The sequence below is a fragment of the Malaya genurostris genome, chromosome 2 (assembly GCF_030247185.1).
Source record: "Malaya genurostris strain Urasoe2022 chromosome 2, Malgen_1.1, whole genome shotgun sequence".
NCBI lineage: Eukaryota > Metazoa > Arthropoda > Insecta > Diptera > Culicidae > Malaya > Malaya genurostris.
The window spans coordinates 179,366,104-179,390,943 of record NC_080571.1 but is presented as its reverse complement, the minus strand read 5'-3'; the positions used below and the strand labels follow the sequence as shown (position 1 = coordinate 179,390,943).

Here is a 24,840-nt window from a genome sequence, read left to right as displayed (position 1 = left end):
CTTGGTTTTCAAAACCTCGTGCTTTAATCGATTGTGCTATTTGTCTACTCTAAAAAGTAGGTCGTCTTTGACAGATATACATTTGTTGATGCTTTCGATGAACAATGAAATAACAATTGTCGCTAAGGAATTTTACCAGTTGAAAATGCAATTGGCCTCAATCCAACAGCCGATTAATTTTTCTTTTGGCTCTAATGCTAGTTAATTTCAATACAACAGACAGCGAAGGGGTTAAAAAACCTGTCCATTTTTCTGGCAGCGATGCCAGGTGAAATTTTAGGCGTCTGCGTATTAGAAATGGTCCTATGCGACCTCAATATTTAGAAGTATGACGAAAAAACCGAACGAAAACCCTACAGTAATAGCAAAAGTCATTAAAATGGACGATTGTTCATAAACATTTCGAAAATCTGCAAAAAAGTCGGCTTAATTGCAAAGTCTGCTAACAAACGAAATTGCAAATTTACATACCAATCTGCAAACCTGGCATCAGTGGTTCTGACGCTCATTATTTCGCAATCCTGCGACGATTCCGTCGCATTCTATGTCAAGCTGAAAACCACTATATCATGCCAAAATGGTGATACACGTTGACATCAAATTGTATGGGATATCAAGTGATATCGCACATGATATCATCGGATATCAAGTATATCCGTATATCACTTGATATCAGCGCTAATGTGAACATACCATAAAGGCGCTTTAGTCATTAAATGACTAATACCATGTTCACATTAGCGCTTATATCACTTGATATACCGAGATGATATGCATATCACGTGGAAGTGTTCACATATGATCGAAATGATATCGTTTGACAATCAAGTTGTCATATTGAATGTTTCCATTAGGAGTAAGATCAATAATATTGCTTTTCTCTCCTACAATTCAATCAATAATTGAAGTCTTGCATTTAATGGTCTCCGAACGCTAGTATTCGTTGAAAAATTCGAAATTATAATGATTGTTTATTATCACTCTCGAAGTGACGTTCATAAATGAGTGCGTTCAATGCCATTATCCGTGTTGCTAGTTGCGATTTTTGACAACTCGACATGATATCGTACATGATATCCCGGATATCATGCCAAAATGGTGATACGCGTTGACATCAAATTGTATGAGATATTAAGTGATATCGCACATGATATCATCGGATATCAAGTATATGCGTATATCACTTGATATCAGTGCTAATGTGAACATACTATAATCGATGTTAACTTGAAAAATGGTTAATTTTTAATCATTTACGTGATTTTACGGGAGCAACAAAATGGTTAATTTTAAAGCATTTGATAAACAGTAATCGATTCGATAAATGATTATTTTTAGACCATTTTCAGAAATAAATTCAATTGAGAAAATGATTAATTTTTAACCGTACACTGGTTAATTTTAAAGCATTTTGCAGAAAGGTTTTTTTTATTTGAGGGTCAGTATAAGAAAAACATAACTGTTGATCTAAAATTTTTATTTTTAAGCAATACATTTATCGGAAGTGTTATCGTTGTATTACATTTCATTTTGATTTCACAAAGAATTTTTTGATGCTTGGTTATCAATTAAGATGCCTTCTTGGTCTGCAGAAATATGCGTGCAAAAAATAATACGTTACTGAAACGAGAATGTATCATCTTGAATGCCTAATCTAATCAATACTAATAATTAGTTATCAAATTCATCATCTGAGCCTAAAATTACTCTTTCGTAATCTAAAATTGAACTGCAAAGTTTATTTACCGAAGTTTGCTCAATGTCATTATTTTGTACCCAGTGATATAAAGGAAATCAATTAATTTATATAACTGAGCTGGCGGTTTCACATGGAATACAACGAATGCTTTTACAAGAACATCGATACATGTGATCATGTTGTCCCTACATCTGATCAATTCACCGTCTATATATATGTACGATGTCCCAGATTTGAATTTTTCTGCATGGCATAGAATATGCGCAGGAGGGTAACATCCATTAACAGTATAGGACGCCGCGTATTTCGTTATTTGTTCGTTAAATGCCTCATCAGTATCCTGAAAATGAAAATTGATTTAGACAATTCATGAAATGATTAAATACCATTCATTAAATATGAAAATAACATAAATTGCCTCATGGATCACGAAAATGTTCTATAAAACTTTTTCTCAAATTTCTAGCTCCGAATTCTTCAAGATTACAACTTGAACAATTGAAATTGGTGATATGATCAAAAATGTAAAAATTTTATACTGCATATATTTTTTGATATTCAAAACGTTAACATTCAGTGCGTTTTTGTCTTCCTCCATAGGAAGCTAATAGATTTACTGGAATTTTGATTGGAGCTCCGCAGACCCCTAGTGTTATATACTATTCTACTCAGCTCGACAAGGTCGGAACATGTGTATGTGTGTATATGCACTTTTTAATGCTTTTTCAACCCATTCACTCTCCCTTATTCGTTCAAAAGCTACTATTGGGTTGTTGATCAAAAGTATTAAGGTGAATTAAGGAGTATTAAGGTAAAATTTTGTGCATGAATTGAGCGAATCATCGCACAAAACATATTGCGCAAAACCGACACATAGAAATACTGAATATTTTTAATGGCTGAGTACGACATGTTTTGTTCGCTAGTAAAACAGACACTAACTATGTATAGTTATAAACCATGAGTATTTTTAGTTGACTAATATAAAGACACAATAATATTTTACAATTCTTAAGCTCTGTTTATGAATATTCTTTCAAATCGCTATTCAAATTTGTATTTTCGAGACGGGTTTGAAAATTAAGTTATTGAAATTAATATCATTTTAATTCCCAACTTAGATTTAGAAATCTTAAATGACTAAATGATTACAATTATGCAAGTGATGCAAAATTCTCACAATCAATCAACTAGTACGTGCGTTTATTGATATTTGAATGTGTGGAAAAAGCATGTCAGTTTCATTATGAATTACCGAAAATCAAATTCATCTCTGACATTTGTTGATGGTTTGATTACTCTTGAATAACATGAAATGACATGGAACAGAATCGAATGTGTAAACAAGTCACTGATACCTGTCAAGCAATATTAAATCAATTCATTTGGTCAGATAATGTCAAATTCTTGAAAATTCGAATAAGAATCTTCACGATATTTGAGAAAATTAAAAGATAATTGATATTACCGGTATCCATCTAATTAGTGGTGAAGCAGGATCCTCTTCAATCGATCCTCCTTCTGAACTTCGTTTGATACCTCTGTTGTTAAGCTTAAGCATTATACGAAGACATCCGCGTAGACCATCTGAAATGGGAATTTAAGATAGGTAATCTCAAATATACAAATTTAGAGTGATTCGGAAGGCAAACATTTTTAAAATGAGATTGCTGCACAAGGATTCGTAATAAACGCAATAAGATATATCGTTGGGCGTTTAATAAAGATTCCAAATCTTTCCGTATGTGTCAGTTATACGCATTCTCGATTTGAGACAAAATATTTGAGATGCTTTTACTTACCATCTTCAATTCTTTCGAAGGTATTATTACCAAACAGTAATCCTTTGGCGAAGATGGATTTCAAATCGATATTTTTATTATAGCTATCATACAGGGCTTCAAAAAATGCTGAACCCGTGAAAAATGTTATACATGTCAAAATAGCATAGAAAATATTTATCAAACTTACAGATATTTAGTTTCAAATTGTGATTGAAAAGATTTGTTATAAATTTCGTATTGATTTCACAGAATGAAAATGAACACTTATCAATTTTCCATTATACGATCGAAAATGTGGAAACGTAGTCATAATCTCTTTTGCACTTCCCTTCCGAGCAACTAATGTTGTATGAAGTTTAACACATTGGAGCATGCTGTCTCGAATGAAAATGAAGTTGGCTGTAGTTGCTTCTTTTTTGGCACATTTTTTAGCCACACCAATCATTTCAGGATCATCTACCAGCGAAATCATACGTCGTCTGTACTTTTTGAGTTCAGTGGGTACTTTGTTAGCTAGGTTTCTAATATGTCTCTGTATATAACCAGTATGTTCATGACCAGTTCCTTTTCCACCGTTCGCATAAAAAAGCAGACTGCAAAAACAAATAATAGTACTATCATTAGCGAAGGTGTGTTTGAGAGTAAAAATCCTTCGCTCAATGCTCGGCGGCAAAGTATGGAGAATGGCGAAGACGCATGAATCACGTATTGTAGCAATTATACAAACATACTGACATTGGGAGACTGATAAAACACGACAGACTACAGTGGGCTGGACATGTAGCAAGAATACCGGAATATAGAATGGCCTATATTATGCTTAGCAGAGAACCTGGGGAAGGTCGTCTATTGAAGAATCCAACGAAAAATGACCACCCGCGTCGCTGCTGTAGTGATGGTGAGTGTTTTGAAAACAAATGTCAATGCAGTGCATTTTTTCTAGGATTTAAAAAATTTTCGTAATTTTTTCCAGACTGATGAAAATTTCTAAAGTTAGGAAGATTGGAATGTGGAAAAAAATCGATCCACTTCAAAATGGTAAGTGATACGTAATTCTTCGTGCATTGAAAATGCATTTATTTCGATGTTGAAATATCAACCGACGACACGACCTGCCACTCGCTTTAAAAACTGTATCGCAAATTTAACTACCCCTCAGTAACTGGTAATGTCAAAATGAAATGTCATGAAAAACTATTGAAAGTGGCAACACAGGTTGATGAATTATTGATTTTGAATAACAATTACCAAAACCTTGGTTACTGCATATTGAAGACTTGAAGAATATAAACAAAATAAACTACCTCGAGTGGAAGATCTCATTTCGCGGCAAATAACAAGTTCTGCAGCATCACCTCGCGTAAGAGCAGTGGATTGATTAGTTCAGCTGGGGCTCGAACTTACGAAAAATTTCTTGTAGGATGTCTGTGTCAAAATCTTTTGTATTGGATAATTTTTTTTGCGTTGTCGGTATCACATAGCGTTTCAATATCCGTCGATGTGTGGTAAAAAAATCACATAATCAGACTTCAGATCAAATCTATGAGGGCTGTACGCGCTGATGCATACGTCCCATCGGCAACATAATTCACCATAGCAGAACGAGGCAACCCCGTGAGTGTGAAGAACCATGGCAACCTGGATGCGAGCATAGCTGTCAGTGAGTATGTCGTAAGCGAGAAGTGAAATACATAAGAATCAAGATAAATAAAACTGAAGTACAGCATAAAGAAGGATAGTTTGAATTGAAAGATTTGTGCTAGTAAAAAGACAAAAATTACCGTGGAAAAGGTGCGAGAATAACTGAAGTTAGATAGAATTACTGTAAGAATTTAGATAGAATTACTGTGGGAAAGGTGCAAATATTTCATGCCCGTAGGAGGTGAGAATTATTCATCTAGAATTTGTTATACGGTTATTGAAATCATTGAAATTCGATGTCGTAGGAAACCAGACGGAACGCCGCTGCAACTAACCTGTAAAGAAAGAGAATAAAAGGAAAGAAAACTATTAATGTAAGTAAGCAAATCAATTAGAACGAAAGTGAAATAATTTGTTTATTATTTTGTTTATTTACTTGCAATAAAATTAGTTTTAAGCTGTTGCAAAGTTTGAGAAAAAGCACTGCTTTAAAAATTTGTTTTCATTAGGGTGGTTCGAAATCGAACAAACTTAAAAATTAATAATGGTTGGACCAAATCCAAACTCAGAAAACCCTGAAAAGTCAGGATATAATTGCGCGGCTTGTAATCGTCCGGACAATGAAGAGTCGCAAATGGTATTTTGTGATCATTGTGAGCGATGGTATCATTTTGGTTGCGCCGGTGTTACAGCGGAAATAAAGGACGTTTCGTGGTGCTGTCACAAGTGCGTTAGTATCGGAACCGGCGATTCGAGTTCGGACGGTCTAAACGAGGAGTTGGAAAAGCTAGAGCAGGAGAAAAAGAAACAGAAAAAGGCACTCAAGAAGGAAAAAGTCTTGCATCAGAAGCGCTTGGAAATGCAACAGGAGCTCTTCGAGATGCGTCAATCGTTGGAAAAGGAAAAGAGGGAGATGGAATTGGCGTTCGAAAAGGCACAGATAAATAAAAGGATCGCTGCTGAAGAAGCGCATCAGAAAAAGCTGGACGAAATGCGGACGGAAATGGAAGGAAAGTTGAAACAGTTGCAATTAAAACGGGAAAACGAGTTAGTTAAAGAAAAAGACGTTCAAAAGGATGAAATAGGAGGTGAAGGAGCGGGAAGCTCGAAAATGGTAACGCGTAAACAGACGCAACCGGAGCCTGCAGCATCAGGAAAAGAGCCCAAGAAGAAAAAGTCGGGGAATAAAAAGCCTGGAAAAGTGGATCCGTCGTCAACTAGCGTGAGCGAATTTAGAGGAGCATACCGCAAACATTCGACACCGAAAGCAACCGGAACGTTCGTCGAAAAATTTGTTAAAGGACCGGCTACTCTGCCGGACAGTTTCATGTTTGGTAACGCGAGCAATAAAACACCAACCGGACATCCAGAAGTTCCCAGGAAGAGCGCCAAGATTATGCGTAAGCTAGGGAAAGTCCAAGAGTCGGAAAGCGAAGAAAGTGCCGAAGAAGAAGAAAAAGAAGAGTCGTTCGAAGAAGATGAGCAGAGTACCGGATCGGAGCAAGAGAGTTCAGAAGAGGAGGAAGAAGGTGGCGAAAGCGGACAAGAGAGTTCGGCAAATTCCGAGAAAGATGAAAGGAAAAAACGATCGTCTCGAAAAGTTGATTATTCGAAACGGGGCGAACATCGTGAGCCGACTAAAGCACAGTTGTCCGCTCGGCAGTTTTTGTCCAGGAAGTTACCTACGTTTTCCGGAAATCTGGAGGAATGGCCGATGTTTATCAGCAGTTATGAGACGTCGACGGAGGCGTGCGGCTTTTCCAATGTCGAAAACCTGGGGCGACTTCAAGAGTGCCTAAAGGGTGAAGCGCTAGAAGCGGTGAGAGGCAGACTACTTTTGCCGAAATCAGTTCCGAACATCATTGAGACCCTACGTATGCTGTATGGACGACCAGAGCGCCTACTGAACATGCTGCTAGCGAAGGTTCGCAACACAGCACCGCCGAAGGCTGATCGGTTGGTAACTTTCATAGGGTTCGGAGTGGTAGTCCAACAACTTGCCGATCATTTGGAAGCTACCGGACTAACTACGCATCTGGTGAATCCGATGCTCATTCAAGAGCTAACCGAAAAGCTACCCGCAGGAACACAGCTGGATTGGGTGCGGTACAGAAGAAGAAGCAAGGTGGTTACACTGCGAACGTTATCGAATTTTCTTACGAGTATCGTACAAGACGCAAGTGAAATCGTGGCATACGGAGAATCATCCGGAGCTGCGGAATATGGATCTAGAAAGAGCAAAACGAAGACCAGAACGAATGAAGGATTTGTGCATGCACACGACGCATTGGAAAGTAGACACTCAGGTCTATCAGTGAAGGAGAGAATACCGTGTAGAATCTGTGGTGGACTGAATCACCGAATTAGAAACTGTGACAAGTTTCGAAAACTGTCTCTCGTCGAACGCTGGGAAGCTGTCCGTAAATGGCAGCTGTGTCAACTGTGCTTGAACGAACACGGAGCGGCTAACTGTAAGCTTAGTTTCCGTTGCGACATCGAAGGATGTAAAGATCGTCACAATCCTCTGCTACACGCGGTGAGATCGTCTACCGGTTCAAACTGCAACATCCATTCTAGCCAACCGAAGTCTTCCGTAATCTTTCGAATGATTCCTGTTACGTTGTACTGCGGAAAGTTTGCAGTAGATACGATCGCGTTCCTGGATGAAGGCTCGTCGTACACTCTGGTGGAAAAGGAGTTGGTCTGTCGGTTGGGAATTAATGGTGCAACGCAACCGCTACGCGTGACATGGACTGCAGGAGTCTCCCGACTTGAAAAAGATTCACAGTGCGTGAATTTCCGCATCTCTGCGAAAGGATCAGCTCAGCGTTTTCTGATAAAAGGCGCTCACACGGTAGAAAGCTTAAAGCTTCCGACGCATTCCCTACCTCTGTCCGAAATCGTGAAACAGTACGATCATCTACGAGGTTTGCCGATTGCTGATATTCGTTCAGCTACTCCACGGATTTTGATCGGGCTAAAGGATATACACCTGTACGCGCCGATAGAATCCAAAATTGGTCGGCCAGAAGAGCCGATAGCGGTCAGATCGAAGCTAGGCTGGACTATTTACGGTCCGATGGAAGCAGTCACGACAAGTAGCGGAATTGTCGGCCATCATACGTGCAGCACCGTTACGAACCAGGAGCTCCACGATCTGCTTAAGAGCTACTATACGCTAGAGGAGTCTGGTATATCGGTGGCCTTGCTTCCCGAACCAGAAGAAGACAGGAGAGCGAAGGATATACTAAAAAAGACAACAAAAAGGATTGGTGATTGCTTCGAAACAGGTCTGTTGTGGAAGGAAGATAATCCCGAATTCCCCGATAGCTATCTTATGGCTGTCAAGCGTTTAAAATGTTTGGAGAATCGTCTGAGGAAAAATCCAGAGTTGTACGATAAAGTACGTAGAACGATCGCTGACTACTTGGCTAAAGGGTACGCCCACAAGGCGACATCGTCAGAGCTAGCGGCATTTGATAGCAACAAAGTGTGGCATGTGCCGCTGAATTTCGTTTACAATCCAAAGAAGGAGAAGTTTCGCCTAGTATGGGATGCAAGAGCAGAAGTTAGAGGAGTTTCGCTAAACTCAAAGCTATTGAAGGGACCAGATATGCTAACCGCCCTACCAGCTGTTATATCTAAGTTCCGAGAGCGGGAAATCGGTTTTGGCGCGGACATCAAGGAGATGTACCACCAGTTACGGATTCGAGATGAAGATAAGCGAGTACAAAGATTCCTGTTCCGGAACGATTCGTCCGCGAAGCCGGATGTTTACGTAATGGACGTGGCAACGTTTGGATCGACGAGTTCGCCATGCTCCGCACAATATGTAAAAAACATAAACGCGAAAGAATATGCGGGACAGTTTCCAGCGGCTGCAAAAGCCATAATCGAAAATCACTACGTCGATGACTACTTCGACAGCGCGGACACAATCGAAGAAGCAGTGGAACGAGCAAAAGATGTGCGTTACGTCCATTCCAAGGGTGGTTTCGAGCTACGAAACTGGGTCTCCAACTCCGACGAGTTTTTAGTAGCCTTGGGAGAACGAAAAGCCAATCAGTGCGTACGCTTTAGTGAAGATAAGGAATCCGGATCCGAGCGAGTACTAGGGATCGTATGGAGTCCCGCTAGCGATGAATTTTCGTTTTCCACCACGTTGAGAGGCGATCTAACACCATTTCTATCCGGTGAGCGACTACCAACGAAAAGAATCGTGATGAGTTGCGTGATGAGCTTCTTTGACCCGTTAGGACTGTTGTCGAACTTTACGTTTTATGGCAAATTACTGATTCAAGATCTATGGCGCAGCGGATGCGAGTGGGATCAGCAAATCGATAGCGATTGTGCAGAAAAGTGGGAAAACTGGATCAGACGGCTTCCGGATGTTGAAACCGTGCGAATTCCTCGCTATTTCTTTCGTAGGAGCTGTTCAGTAGACTACGGCAGCCTGCAGTTGCATACGTTCACCGACGCGAGTCAAGACGCGTACGGGACAGCTGTGTATCTCCGGGTAGAGACGACCGAAGGACCAATATGTTCGCTTGTGATGTCGAAGTCAAAGGTTTCACCACTACAGCACATGTCAATTCCCCGTTTGGAGCTCCAAGCAGCTGTGTTAGGTGCAAGACTTGCCAACTCTGTCTCCGATGTTCTTTCGCTTGAAGTGAAACGACGATTCATGTGGTCCGATTCGAAAACGGTGTTGTCATGGATACACTCCGACCATCGCCGATACAAGCAATTCGTGGCATTCAGGATCGGTGAAATACACAGTCTGACGAAGCTCACTGATTGGAGATGGGTGCCAACGAAATGCAACGTTGCCGACGCTTTGACAAAGTGGGGAAAAACGCACAGCCTTTGTTCTGACGGATCTTGGTTTCGCGGTCCTGAATTCCTTCGTCTATCGGAGGATCGTTGGCCAAAGCAAATAGAATTGAAACCGAATGTAGCCGAAGAAGTACGAGCCTGTTTCCTATTTCACGAGGTTAGAACGATTGAATCGATGGTGGAGCCGCAGCGGTTCTCGAAGTGGAGGGTTTTAGTTCGAACGCTGGCGTGTGTCTTCAGATTCATCACGAATTGCAAGCTGAAGAGAAAGGGATTGCCGATAGAAGCGGTTCCGACTAGCGCGGTGTTCGAGAAGGTGGTAAAAAAAGGCGCGCGATCGAAGATTGTACCGTTGAAGCGCGAAGAGTACCAAAAGGCAGAGGCGTATCTTTGGAGGTCGGCTCAGGCTGATTGCTTTGAAGACGAAGTCAGGACGTTGAAGAAGAACCGACATCTACCGATTGAACAGTATCACCAACTGGAAAGGGCCAGTAGTATTTACGGTTTGAGCCCGTTTTTGGACGCCGAGGACGTGCTACGTATGGAGGGTAGAGCAGCACGAGGATCGTCGCTGCCATTCGAACTAAAGTTTCCGATTATTCTACCGAAGAAGCATCCGGTCACTGATAAGCTGCTTGATTATTATCATCAACAAGTAGCTCACGGGAACGCGGAGACTGCCGTAAACGTGATACGCCAACGTTTCTACATTCAGGGACTGCGCGCAGAGCTGAAACGTATCGCAAGGGGCTGTGTGTGGTGCAAGGTGCACAAATGTCGACCGACGACCCCCAGAATGGCTCCACTTCCGGAATCGCGTGTTACGCCGAATCTTCCGGCATTCAGTCATACCGGCGTAGATTATTGCGGGCCTTTGACAGTAACTGTTGGCCGAAGATCTGAAAAACGATACATCTGTCTATTTACGTGTATGACGACGAGAGCAGTACATCTTGAGGTAGCGCACAGCCTGACAACTCAGGCATGTCTGATGGCTATACGGCGATTCGTGTGCCGTAGAGGGAAACCGCTAGAGTTCTACTCGGACAACGGTACGAATTTCCAAGCAGCAAGTAAAGAGATCATGCAGCAGATTGGGACCGATTGTGAAAACGAGCTTACCGATTCCAGGACACGTTGGAATTTCAACCCACCCAGCGCACCTCACATGGGCGGGGTTTGGGAGCGACTTGTTCGCTCCGTAAAAGCAGCTCTAACTGTATTCGACGATGGTCGGTCATTGACCGATGAAGTACTCCTAACGACTATTGCAGAAGCCGAGGACCTGATCAACTCTCGGCCTTTAACTTATGTTTCTCTGGAGCCGGAACTAGAAGAAGCATTGACCCCGAATCATTTCATTCGCGGTGTCGGTGCTATCAATGCAGAGTGTTTCATCCCGTCGACAAGCGAAGCCGAAGCACTCCGTGATCGATACAAACGATCGCAACGACTAGCAGATAAGCTGTGGATACGGTGGGTGTCCGAATACCTGCCGTCGATCAACCGACGGACGAAGTGGCACTCTGAGGCACCGCCACTATCCCGTGGCGAATTGGTGTACATTACGGACGACGCGATGCGGAAAAGTTGGGTCCGTGGCGTTGTGACGGAAATCTACCCGGGAGCGGATGGCAGAATCCGTCAGGCGATGGTTATGACTGCTAATGGTAAGTTTAGGAGACCGGTGACGAAGCTTGCAGTGCTCGAAGTGCGGGATCGTAAATCCGGTAATGCTGATTAGCCCACACCAGAGTTACGGGGAGGGGTATGTACGCGCTGATGCATACGTCCCATCGGCAACATAATTCACCATAGCAGAACGAGGCAACCCCGTGAGTGTGAAGAACCATGGCAACCTGGATGCGAGCATAGCTGTCAGTGAGTATGTCGTAAGCGAGAAGTGAAATACATAAGAATCAAGATAAATAAAACTGAAGTACAGCATAAAGAAGGATAGTTTGAATTGAAAGATTTGTGCTAGTAAAAAGACAAAAATTACCGTGGAAAAGGTGCGAGAATAACTGAAGTTAGATAGAATTACTGTAAGAATTTAGATAGAATTACTGTGGGAAAGGTGCAAATATTTCATGCCCGTAGGAGGTGAGAATTATTCATCTAGAATTTGTTATACGGTTATTGAAATCATTGAAATTCGATGTCGTAGGAAACCAGACGGAACGCCGCTGCAACTAACCTGTAAAGAAAGAGAATAAAAGGAAAGAAAACTATTAATGTAAGTAAGCAAATCAATTAGAACGAAAGTGAAATAATTTGTTTATTATTTTGTTTATTTACTTGCAATAAAATTAGTTTTAAGCTGTTGCAAAGTTTGAGAAAAAGCACTGCTTTAAAAATTTGTTTTCATTAGGGTGGTTCGAAATCGAACAAGGGCTGTCTGCTATGTAAATGAGTTTTAAGATGGTAGTAAACTGCAAAAGTCATTGAACCGTTAGTGCTTTTATCCTTTTATCAATCTGATCATCAAAATTTAGTATCGAATAATGAATGATAAAGCTGAGTCGATCAGATAAATCAGCACTATTCTACGAGATGCAAGTAAATCGTTTGCAACAAATCAAAGATGCTTAAATATTTGAGGTTTATTTCTAATCCATTCCAGAATCGCACTTCATATGCAGGTACGCATAGACTTATAAACAGAATTCAAATTTGTTCTTTTATAATGACTTTCTGAAGTATTCGTCAAATTTATTCTTCTGATTTTCTACCAAATCATTGAACCCTAATAGCTAATCAACGTACATGTAAAACATTACGTCGTCATATTTTGGACATTCCAGGTACTCCTTTACTTCGCAAAACGGGTGTAAAATTTGATGAACCTGAGACATTTGAGAAGCACGGGAATCCAGTTTCTGATCAGAATTATGACCTGTAAAAATAAATTTCCTTAAAATAATTTGATACTCATCATGAATGAGTTTCATGACTACGATACAGATTGAGCTCCTTGATAGCCCTTGAAGATGATATAGCATGACGCCTGTCTATCGCAGTAATACATCTAATGTCAGATTCGCATATTGTGCACCCAGTTCCGGTTGGCGCAAATACAAAAGGAACGTTGTAACATTAACTTACAAATGTCTAGTTCTTTCCGGTACACGTTCAACTATTGAACCTGGCTCTGGTGCAAGATTCTCTAATTCTAGATAAATAAAAATGTTCAGTTAGCCAAATTTTATTCTTCGTAGTTAGCGTATTGTGAAAGCGTCTTACTTCGTCGTATTGATAATATCATTTTTCAGGGGTACCAGTTCCCGGCCTCGCGCTTCCTCGATCTTGATTTCTCCAGAACTATTTATAGTTTTTAATTTTAGCACTGATGGCAAAAAATTTCAATTGAATTGTTTCAAAACTTTTTCAAGTGGTTTGTTTATTTATTATGGGGTTCCTTGGTTACTAGTTCGTAGCAACTTAAGCAGTGTTGCTCAAGAACATTATTTTCATCACCATCAAGGGGTCGCTATATTTGTGGTAACTGGCGGTAAATCGCTCACGAACACTTTTTATTTTGATTTTCTTTCGAAGTGTCTGGTCGTGTCGTCGTATCAACTGTAAAGATCTATCATGCTCATTTTTTTTTTAAATTCTTTCGATCCTAGGATATTGAACCGAGGCGGTTTTGTATCGTGCCGAGATGTCATTCTACTGGAAATAAGTTGTTTCGAGTTCCCAAACCCTGTAGTAAAGTATTTAAACGATGGCAAAAAAAATCTGACAATAACAGGTTATGGTGATGAATTTATTTGTGAAAAACATTTCAAGTCCGATGATTTCGTCGAAAGTAAGTAGAATGAACGTACACCGAGCAATAAATTAAAAATGTTCTATTACAGATACGAGGAGAAAATTGAAACTATCCGCAATGCCTACATTAAAGCTGCCTTCCGTTTCTAAAAAGATAACGGTACAGTCAGGATGTTGCATAACAGATTGTACTTCCAAGCGTGTCGGGTATATGGAAAAATTTCCTCAGAAAAAGACATCTTCGTTCCGGAAATGGTTAACACTTCTAGGAATCACATCGGAAGAAGTATTGAAAAATTCTATATATATTTGTCGGAAGCATTTTTCATTGACTGATTACGTAACTGGTAATAGATGAATACTGCATTTGGATTTGTCTTTCATTGAATAATATATTGTCGATTTCTAGTACGATATCGTTATTTGAAGATAAACGCTATTCCCACTAAAAAACTTGTGAGAGTTATTAAGACACCATCTTTGTACCGAAGAGAAGTTCGATATATGCCTACAACAATACAAATAGATCATAATTATTGTAAGGAAAATTTAAAACCTAGAAGCAATCGTTTCTGTTCTGTACCAGGATGTACAGTGAAAAGCTCAAAAGGAATCTTTCTACACAAATTTCCGGAAAACGAAAAATTTTCAATAGCCTGGACAGTTGCTATCAAAGCAATGCATCATCCTACCAAAAATTCTTATGTTTGCAACCAGCACTTTCACACGAGTGATTATATTCCAGGTATTACATTTCGAAATAAAGACATTGAATTAACTAATTCAGTCATCCTCTAGGACGTAAGATACTAAAGAATTCAGCTGTACCCAGTTGCAAATTACCTTTAACCTCATTATAAAAAACAAAATCAGTACGAGACAAATATAATCCATACAAAAGATCGTTTAAAAGTTACCGGAAACAAAAGTGTAATTATTCTAGTCTGGACCCCGACAGTTGCACTGAGCAAAAGGGAAGTATTGACCATACAGTAACTGAACTCAAGGCAAATGGGAATTATTGTGTTTTTGAAGAGAAATCAGTTAGCGCAAAAGAGGCTGAAGCGTTGAAAATTTTATCAGAGTTTCCATTTAGTAACCACAGATTAAACAGTCTGCGTGTTGAAGGAAACAAAAACGAGGGCAATATATCGGCCGATGTCAATAAAGCCATTCAAGAACTGCAACGTAAAAGAGAAACCATTCTTAGTGACTTGTTACTAACAGACAAAGATATAAATATTTGGACGGGGATACCATCGTTGTGTTTATTGGAAGTCGTATGTACAACGGTCAGTAATCTTGAAGAAAATGTTTACAACGGAAAATTCAAAATGCATGCCACTGATCGGGTTATTCTTACACTGTCTAATGGAATTCGATTACACATACCCCCAATAATGCAAGGAGAGCGATATTCTATAGATAAAGCATTGCTCAATGAATCGATAGCAAAGGCGAGAATCCACGTCGAGCGCGCTATATCTCGTATGAAAAAGTTCGGAGTACTACAACGAAATTTAGACGCCAGTACATTGAAACACATTGATGGTATCTTGAAGGTTATCTGTGGAATTGTGAATCTATCGGCACCAATCTTACGCGATGATAAATTCTGATGTCACATTACAAATAAATACATACAGAAATACACACTGATCGAATGGGTATTATAAAAATAAATACATCACAAGTAACTTTTTCATTATCACTAAAATCAAAGATGTTTCCTGGGATATTTTCTTTCAATTTTGTAGTCTTTAAAAAACATTTAAAGGTAGCATTATTTTCTACACAGTTTTGGCAAAATTTCACAGAAATAAATCTTCTTCAATACACGCAATAGTTCTACAACGAAACATTCATCAAAACTAACCTCTATATTAACAAAGTCATTCTCTTGTTCCGAATAAATTATAAAATCTGTTAATCTACAATTCAAAACATACATGTTAATCTGACATTGTGCGTAATATGCATGTTTCTTGTTTAAGTAATATTTTTTATTTTCATCAATCTTCACATATCGTTGTGTCGCTAAACAGTTTGTTAATATCCAATCTAAACTGTGCTCTTGTCCTGAAACTGGACATTTTATTTCCAAAATAACCGCTGATACGCTGTCTAACCCGTCTGGACTACCTCCTATCCATGGATCCTGGTATTTAATAATAAATCCAGTCTTTTTCATAAAAGGATTTCTTTTTTGTACATAGCACAAGAATGCCTTTCCCTCTGTTTGTTTTCCATAGCGCATACATTTCGTTTCAAAGTTTCTTGGTTTTAAAAACTATTGTATTTTTGTGTCCCAATCGGGTTTCGAGTTCTTAGAGTATGTGTACAATCCATAGCATGAACTTGCTCATTTAGGGGTTAGCCAAATTTTGTGCTAGGGCACATAACCGTTTTTATTAGTTTTACGTTTCGTCTTTGACTCATCAGTGCAGAGCAGTTCAAATTGAACTGCTTAGTGCTAAACTCGGCAGTTCAATTTGAACCGCTAAGCAGACGTACAGTTTCTGCTACTTACAGAACACTTTTTGTTTTGCAACGGAGTGCAATGTCTTTTCTGACGTGCCGAACGAAAACGTGTTTTCGACTATTTCTGGCCGATGCAGGTATGGTCATTTAGGCGTTAGCCAAATTTTGTGCTAGGGCACATAACCGTTTTTATTAGTTTTACGTTTCGTCTTTGACTCATCAGTGCAGAGCAGTTCAAATTGAACTGCTTAGTGCTAAACTCGGCAGTTCAATTTGAACCGCTAAGCAGACGCCGAGTTTAGCACTAAGCAGTTCAATTTGAACTGCTCTGCACTGATGAGTCAAAGACGAAACGTAAAACTAATAAAAACGGTTATGTGCCCTAGCACAAAATTTGGCTAACCCCTAAATGACCATACCTGCATCGGCCAGAAATAGTCGAAAACACGTTTTCGTTCGGCACGTCAGAAAAGACATTGCACTCCGTTGCAAAACAAAAAGTGTTCTGTAAGTAGCAGAAACTTTACGTCTGCTTAGCGGTTCAAATTGAACTGCCGAGTTTAGCACTAAGCAGTTCAATTTGAACTGCTCTGCACTGATGAGTCAAAGACGAAACGTAAAACTAATAAAAACGGTTATGTGCCCTAGCACAAAATTTGGCTAACCCCTAAATGACCATACCTGCATCGGCCAGAAATAGTCGAAAACACGTTTTCGTTCGGCACGTCAGAAAAGACATTGCACTCCGTTGCAAAACAAAAAGTGTTCTGTAAGTAGCAGAAACTTTACGTCTGCTTAGCGGTTCAAATTGAACTGCCGAGTTTAGCACTAAGCAGTTCAATTTGAACTGCTCTGCACTGATGAGTCAAAGACGAAACGTAAAACTAATATGAACTTGCTGTTATACGCAAAGATCGCTGTGCTTTCCAAGTTTTGTTGTTTTGTGCACAAGTTTCCATCGCAATATTCAAAATCTGTTGTTTCGTCACACACACAAATTTTTCGTAGAAGTTTTGATTTGATTGATCAAAGTAGTATTTTTCACTAGATTTTTTGATTTGGTTTTCGCCAAAGAGAGTAGCATTCAGTTCCTGCTCGGTGCAGTATGCACCATTGTTTGTACAAGTATTTGAACTTATGCCGGTACGAAAATCGATTACATTTGTGTGACGTCCAATCATATGTTTGCTGATTGCAGACTGCGGTGAAACTAAAAGAAAATACTTGATTAACCTTGAAACTAGATACAAGTTGCAGTATGATTTACCTGCTAATATTTTCATCAGGGCATCTGACAGCAGCGTTTCTTTCATACTAACATCACTGCAAACGATTAATTTCCTGTGTCTCACACAACATAAGTCTGCAATCGGCTTAGCACCCCATAGACTTATTTTTTCAATTTTTGAGCAGCCCCAAGCTTGTACTGCATCCGTACAAGAAATGTGTTCGAGTCTTTTGAATCTAAAATTATGTCAATGAGATAAAGTAAGAGATAAACAGGATATTTCTTACTGATTGATCCGCAGCAAACAGGCCACAATGTGTTTACATCGCCTCGTACCAGCTTTACATGAACAATTCAGATCCCATAACGGATGATTTTCACAAATTTTTAAAGAAACTTCGTGTGGTATTCCTCCTGGGTGCGAGCTTTGCAATACGTATCCTTTAACAAGAACATGTGCACCAGATCGTCCGGTATAGCCTATACACACTATGTGGTTGGCGCTCAATACGGCTAATCCTTCTCTAATCGGCCTAACAGAATCGCCCACATATTCAAGTATGTCTTCAAGGCGAACAAGGATGTTCTCCGTCACCGGTTCCAACTCTTCAAAGAAACAACATAACCTGCAATAAGCAATCGTATTTTATGAAACAAAATTTTTAATTATAAACATCTGATTCACTTGCCGGATCTAGGAATTTTAATGTAATATCGTTTTTTTTACCTGATTCGTCCATTATTTTCCAATGAAATTTATACATCAACTAAAAAATCACGAAAATTTTCCGGAAACTTGAAAACTGCTCTGGTTTTTTTTTAAAACATCACCATCGTGTAGTTCAAATTTCTACCACTATGAACGCAGGAGTTTCTGCTGGATTCTTCAATTGCGCGGGCCAACTTATTTTTATTCTTATTACGGTTGCTCCCTGTTATAAATAATACATGCCTCGCGATCACTGTTGCCAGTATAGATGATTTTTCATTCTGGAAAGCTTCTCCCCTTATAACATGCGATTATTTATCATTTGAAAACACTTAAACAAAGGTTATATCAGTCAAAAATATAGCTCTGAATTCATTTTGATAAGATGTTTGTTTTGAAGAAAACGTTTAGTTGAAACAGTTTAATAAAAAATTTCTTAAACACTTAATTTTGGGTAATTAGGTTTTGCAGATTTATTAACTAAAGCATTCAACATATTCTATTTGAGAAAAATACTAACATACAGAAATACACAAAGGTTTGGTACTATTTTCAAGTACATCCAACATAATAAATATTTTCGTCCATATCACACTTCGTGATTTCAGGCTTTCTAAATGCAACATCAAACTACATTGTTACCGACGATACTGACAACACTTTTTCTACCACTATACAGTAATATTAATGTCAACAACTTGTACTTGCTTATGTCAATTTCAACCAATCACGCGCTGGTCCGAAACTGGTTCTCGAACAGGATTAACAATTGTCAAATCTTGTCCTCAGATATGATATGCACTTCACAAACTAGATATTTTTAGTAAGCATCTTACAACCTGTTCGTATATAAAAGATCTTGTTTGAATATTATTCAGTTATTTATAAATTGTGTTCTAACTATCAGACCCTGTCAGCTTGGAGCGAAAACAATCTTCAGTTCAGCAACGCCATCGCACGACATCACATTCAACATATCATGTAAATTGTATGAGTGCGTAGTGCTGCTATTTTGGCGCGCACGTATTTGACATTTCTCTCCCCTAATTCTATGTACGAGATTCGATGCGGACACACCTGAAGGGCTCCATGCTCGCAAAAAATATATTGCCAATGATTTGTTCGGAAAATGTGAGAGCTGGGTATCTTGTTAATTTGATGTTTTTGTAACTATGTCATCAGCTAGGTAAAGTATTATCATCACGCCAAAGGTTTTGGCGTGATGTACAACGTAACAAAGAATGTACAACTTCTCAACATCGTAAGGTTTGTTTATACCAAGCATTTTAGAAAACTTCGGTTATCTCATACTACTGACAATTTTAGCATAAATTGCTGACCATATTTCCGATATGAAGAAAAAATTATGTTGCTGCGTTAAATATAACAAAAGATATTCGAGATTAAATTCTGTCCATTCTCGTACAGGGTAAATTTTGAAAAGGCACCTCATAGTAAAGCAAGTCGTATTCACGACAAAATGAGAATATATGCAAATGGCATCGTATGGCGGATCAATACAAATTTATTTATACTTGCATTACAGGTCGAAAACGGAACTAGTGACCATCAATATCATGTTCAACGCTAAATATAACATGTCGAAAGTATTGCGCCTTTTTGTATTATGATGCGCTATAATGCGCACTAGTAGCAAGGTTATAGATTAACCTTATAAAAACTATTGCCGCTTTCAACTGCAGTGACAATATTGTTAGACAACAAAATATGCACATACCTCCGCGCTTCCATCTCCAACTGCCGTAGATCTCAAGTGAGGGAAAGTTATCAGAATCTTCATTGCTAAGAATTTTTTCTCTTCCACCGATGGATACCTTGAATTAATTGAAAATAGTTAGTTCGTTGTTATTTTGATATAATTATCAATTCTGGGAGGTATGAATTGAACAAACATCACATCCTAAGTAACATTTAGAATGCCTTATGATTCTGATTATAATTTTTAAGAGTTTTGTGATTGTTTCTGCAATCACTACAAGTTTTATGACAACTATAATAAGTGCTTCTTTTGACAAGTAATAAAATAGTGTTCAAAGCTTCTATAAAACCTGTTACCCGGGCTAACAACTGAACTAAAAATAAAACAACTTGTACTAGAATAAAACCACGAATTTTTTATTACTTCATATGCTATGAGTTATAAAGCCTATAGGTAGCAAAACGGGTTCAAAAAGTAGTCATATGATGCTTAGAACTATGCTTAAAGAAAGATGAGTATAAAAAGTGGAAATAATGCAAATGAGTATAAAAAGTGGAAATAATGCAAATGTATTGGATATGTAATACATTTGGATATACTGTTGATATAAGTTAATTATATAATTATGACTCTGGTAAGAATTTGTAATCGAACTTCACGTAGATTTCGTCATTCGTGATTATATAGCTCGAATTTCCAGCAAATATCGCATCGAACAATTTTCGAACTGTGGGCCTGAGCGATGCTTTTTGTTTTGGACTGCTGTTAGGTTTCTTCTACTTATATATTCGAAGATTCAAACATTTGTTCAGTTTAAAGAACATTTGATTTCAAAGTGCCAGCATTTTAGGTTAGAAGTCCTTGCATTTTGGAATAAACTGCTGGAAACAAATAAACAGTTACATAAGTGGTGAGAAATAAAGGTAAACAACAGAACACAACCATAAAAAATGAGAGGTTCATAATTATTTCGAAATCGTCGAGGTTTTCGACGGCGTCCATGCATTCTGAAACAGACTTCAATTAAAAATATGGAAAAATTAAACTAGCTATTGTGTGGATTTAAAAAGTATTATTCCGCTATAGTAAATCCAGAACTGACTTATGTATCCTTTCTAAAAACCATATATTCTCAAAATATGTGCTGTCAATAGGTTGAATTAGCCTTGAACAACAATTTAACTAAGTGCTGATTAGCTCGAAATATTGTTTTCAATTAGTAACCTGAAAACATCAGCCCAATCAATAGTTTTTAAACCGAATGCATCAGTCATACAATAAGTGAAGTTGTTGTCAATATTTTTAATTAGGTTTAATTAAGTACAATTTCAAAAAATATAATAATTTTAGTTAACTACAATTTCTAAAAATACATTAATTCATTTTAACTAAAATTTCCAAAAATATAAGAGGTTCCAATTTTGATTTCAAATATACTATATTATTTTATATGATTACAATTAAAATTCTATCGTAGTTAAGCTATTACGTTTATTTCTCTCAATTTTCGTGTTATCCCTTATTGTTTCTATTTAATCATTGTTAACGTTCAAATTTTGTTTATAAAATATCATGTATAAATTTTACTATTATTGCATAGTTTGTGTGTATCCCTGAATACTCTTTTTATGGCTTGTTATTATGATTAGTTATAAGTTTGTACATGCTGTTAAAATCTCAAAAATTAGTTCGATATCATGGTCATGCTTGTTAATAAATATTAATATAGCTATAAGCATGATTAACCTACCTTTAAAATGGTAGAACTCTATGCGATATTTGAGCTTGATGGTATAACGTGGAAAAATCAGAAAAACGATTTGGAAGGTTATTTATTCATCAACATATTTTAAACTTATATGAAAGTATTCGTCTTCTTTTTGAACATATTTCCACAAGTTATAGGTCTTACGAGTAAGTAATTTGACACAAGGAATACGAATATTTTGCTCCTCTATTTCTACAATATAACTAAAAGAATTTTCACAAAAACGTAAACAATTTATCATTTGAGGTATGCAAATTTTTTCGTCACCAGATTGAATAACAGCTTTCAACAGACCGAATTCCTTTTGCTCACAAATATAATATTTAACAACATAACCTGGTTTAAAATCAGTTCCATTTATGTTCAAATGAGTAATCAATGCAACAGTATTTGGCAGATCAAAAAGCAACAGTGCATAATCCAACGAATCTTTTTCAATTAAAGTGTGCGAAAGCATCACTGATTTGTTTGTCATATCTGTGGTGTTGTATGTTGTAAATTTGTCGCAAATTTAATCTTTTCGTCAAACTGTATGTCAAGTTTTTAAAATTATTACATGTCTTCGATTGACTTTTCGACTCTTTGAATTTGGCTTCAAATTGCATGCAACTAAAGTTGGCAATCGGTCCACATTCTTTGATTACCCGTTTATAATGTGCAAGATGGTGAACTTTATTTATGGCATCTGTTAAAGGAAAACATATTTTGAATAATACGAAAAACTTTTTTATAGAATCGTCTAGATCATTCAACATAGATTGACTAATTTTATATGAGAAGCAATAATATGATATTTTTAAAAGAAGTCCGACTATCTGTACTTTTTGTTCCTCAGTACTCCGTATATCCCAAAATAAAAATAGAAATGATCGTAAAAGTGTCCAAGTTTGAGCCGCAGACTGACCGATTGCATTTGATTTTGATTTAAGTTTTTCTAAAGTTAAGTTAGCCGATGGCTTGTCATTGGATTCAGCATCGCCATAATGAAATTGTTTTATTCTATTATTAATTGTAGTAATGGAGATCAATTTTTTTACGCATACAAAATTGTTTAAAATTAATTTCATCACCATACTAATAACACCTTCTAGCAAATCATGCATGGGGTCAAAAGTGAAATTATTGGCTATATTAAAGTGTGGTATATCATTTAAACATGATCTTTGTTTTATTCCAACTTCACTTGCTTTTTTTGTTTTGTTATATACTGCTGAGAGATCAGAAGCAATACTGTCGGGTGTTCTAATCGGAACAACTTCACCATATGCTCCAGATAAAAACAAGATGTCTATCTATATAGCACATTCTGCAAAACAATGTTAACTGTGGAGGCATCAGCTCGAATATATCGTGAATTGCTAAAGTGTCACCAAGTACATTGACTAATACTGCACGAAGTATACAAATAACTTCAGAACCTTTCCGAACGACAACACCTTCTTCTAGAGATAATGTTTTCAGATCTTCGAGAAGTGGCTCTAATACTTTTTGATATCCATACTTCTTCAATACGTTAGATTTTACCATGAGCGCAAGATAAACTCGATCGATCGTTGAATTAATTATCGGATCAAAGTTCTGAATTTTTGTTTTTATCATGTTCGTAACTCTTACAAGTTGATGAGTAGTTGAATGTTCATGACGAAATCCAAACTGCTCTGGTAAAAAAATTGAATTCTCATTTATATGAGTCATCATTCTCAACAAGATATTTTTTTCAAAAAGTTTACTGATAGAAGAAAGTAAGCTAATTGGTCGATAGCTTGATGTTTCTGCTGGGTTTTTATCAGGTTTTAGGATAGGAATTACTTTAGCGTTTTTCCATCTTTTTGGGAAGTAAGCTAATGAAAAACACTTGTTGAAAATTTTAACCAGGAGTCTCAAGGCAACATCGGGAAGATTTTTAATAAGAATATTAAAAATTCCTTTTGAAAGTAACATTTGTTAATTTATTATTGCCTTTATGCGATCCTAAAGGATTCAAATATTCGCCTTCATCAATGTGCAGAGATAGTCTTATAGCAGTAGGAAATTTCGAAAGAAACTCGTGATTTCCAAAACGCTTTCCATCTTTATACCCACACAAATTTCCATCTGGATTGGAATGCTCATTTTCCAGCATTTTGCGACAAGCTGAGTTTTGCACAATTAGTTCCAATGTATCACGAATTGATATGTAATGAAGCTGATCTATAGATACAGTAGTCCTTTTTTTAAAAAGGTTATTTTTTTTTTCAATGATTGCCCACAACGACGAACCGTTGTTCCAAGTCTTACTGTTTTAATGTTCTTCGTTTTTCCCAAAACGATTTGTTTTGGTTCAGGTATCGCACATTTAGACTTTGCAGATAAAAATGCTATATTTTGTTTAAAAGTTTGAACATCAGCGAAAATATCAGGGATTTCACAACTATTAAGGCCATCGTCCAAGTACCATGCGCGCGGGTGGTTTTAGGAAATTTTCGATGGAAATTTCGAAAAATTTGACAAAACCAAAAACATACAGACCTTTGAAATACTTTTATCTATCTACAGGGTGAAAATCACTGGAAAATTCGAAGGATTTTACGAGTCTTATAAAAAATAGCGCTGAAAAAATGAGCTTTTTTTGTAATTTTTCACAATTATTTGAAAAAATAATTCGATGGAATGAAATTTTTTTTTTTCAAAAAAACCTCATGCTGGCAACAAGGATCACATTCGAAAACATTTTTGGAAAACCTTTTCACGATTTTCATGGAAAATCAACGAATTTCATATAACCGATTTCGTGGAAATTTTTGAAATTCGTGGATTTTCTATGAAAAGCGTGAAAAGGTTTTCCAAAAATGTGTCCGAATGTAATCTGTGTATCCATAATAAAGTTTATTTGAAAAAAAAAGTTTATGTCATCGCTTTATTTTTCCAGATAATTGTGAAAGATCACAAAAACACTCATTTTTCAGAGCTATTTTTGATAAGACTCGGAAAATCCTCCGAATTTTCCAGCCATTTTCACCCTGTAGATAGATAAATGTATTTCAAAGGTCTGTATGTTTTTGGTTTTGGCAAATTTTTCGAAATTTCCATCGAAAATTTCCTAAAACCACCCGCGCGCATGGTACTTGGACGATGGCCTTAATTAAATTTGCAACTGCCTCGGCGTGAGAAGTCGTCTTTTAGCGGAAGAAATTCTTGAATCAATTTTATTACATATCGGT

General features: G+C 37.6%; 1 protein-coding gene and 1 long non-coding RNA gene across 3 annotated transcripts; one reads left to right on the top strand and one right to left on the bottom strand.

Moving 5' to 3' along the window:
• The first annotated feature begins 2,829 nt into the window (after positions 1-2,829).
• On the top strand, positions 2,830-15,347 carry LOC131432545 (uncharacterized). 2 transcript variants are annotated; one of them, XR_009229893.1, is made up of 6 exons: positions 2,830-4,381; positions 4,457-4,521; positions 13,590-13,771; positions 13,824-14,081; positions 14,144-14,479; positions 14,533-15,347. It is a non-coding gene; the product is annotated as an uncharacterized LOC131432545 (long non-coding RNA). The 2 variants fall into 2 exon arrangements; XR_009229892.1 differs by having other exon boundaries at positions 2,832-4,381; positions 14,144-15,347.
• Positions 15,348-16,511: 1,164 nt separating this feature from the next.
• On the bottom strand, positions 16,512-18,328 carry LOC131430560 (uncharacterized). Its single transcript, XM_058595627.1, has 4 exons — positions 18,171-18,328; positions 17,731-18,049; positions 17,483-17,679; positions 16,512-17,425 (listed from the first exon to the last, which is right to left on the bottom strand). The coding sequence occupies exons 1-4, from the start codon at positions 18,205-18,207 to the stop codon at positions 17,100-17,102; spliced, it is 879 nt and encodes a 292-aa protein (XP_058451610.1). The 5' UTR covers positions 18,208-18,328; the 3' UTR covers positions 16,512-17,099.
• Between the last annotated feature and the right edge of the window lie 6,512 nt (positions 18,329-24,840).

Coding starts and splice junctions, on each gene's coding strand:
- LOC131430560 (XM_058595627.1), bottom strand. CDS start 18,207: ATGTATAAATTTCATTGGAAAATAATGGACGAATCAG. Junction 18,050..18,170: donor GAAAATAATGGACGAATCAG/GTAAAAAAAACG, acceptor GTTTCTTTGAAG/AGTTGGAACCGGTGACGGAG. Junction 17,680..17,730: donor TGTTTGCTGCGGATCAATCA/GTAAGAAATATC, acceptor ACATAATTTTAG/ATTCAAAAGACTCGAACACA.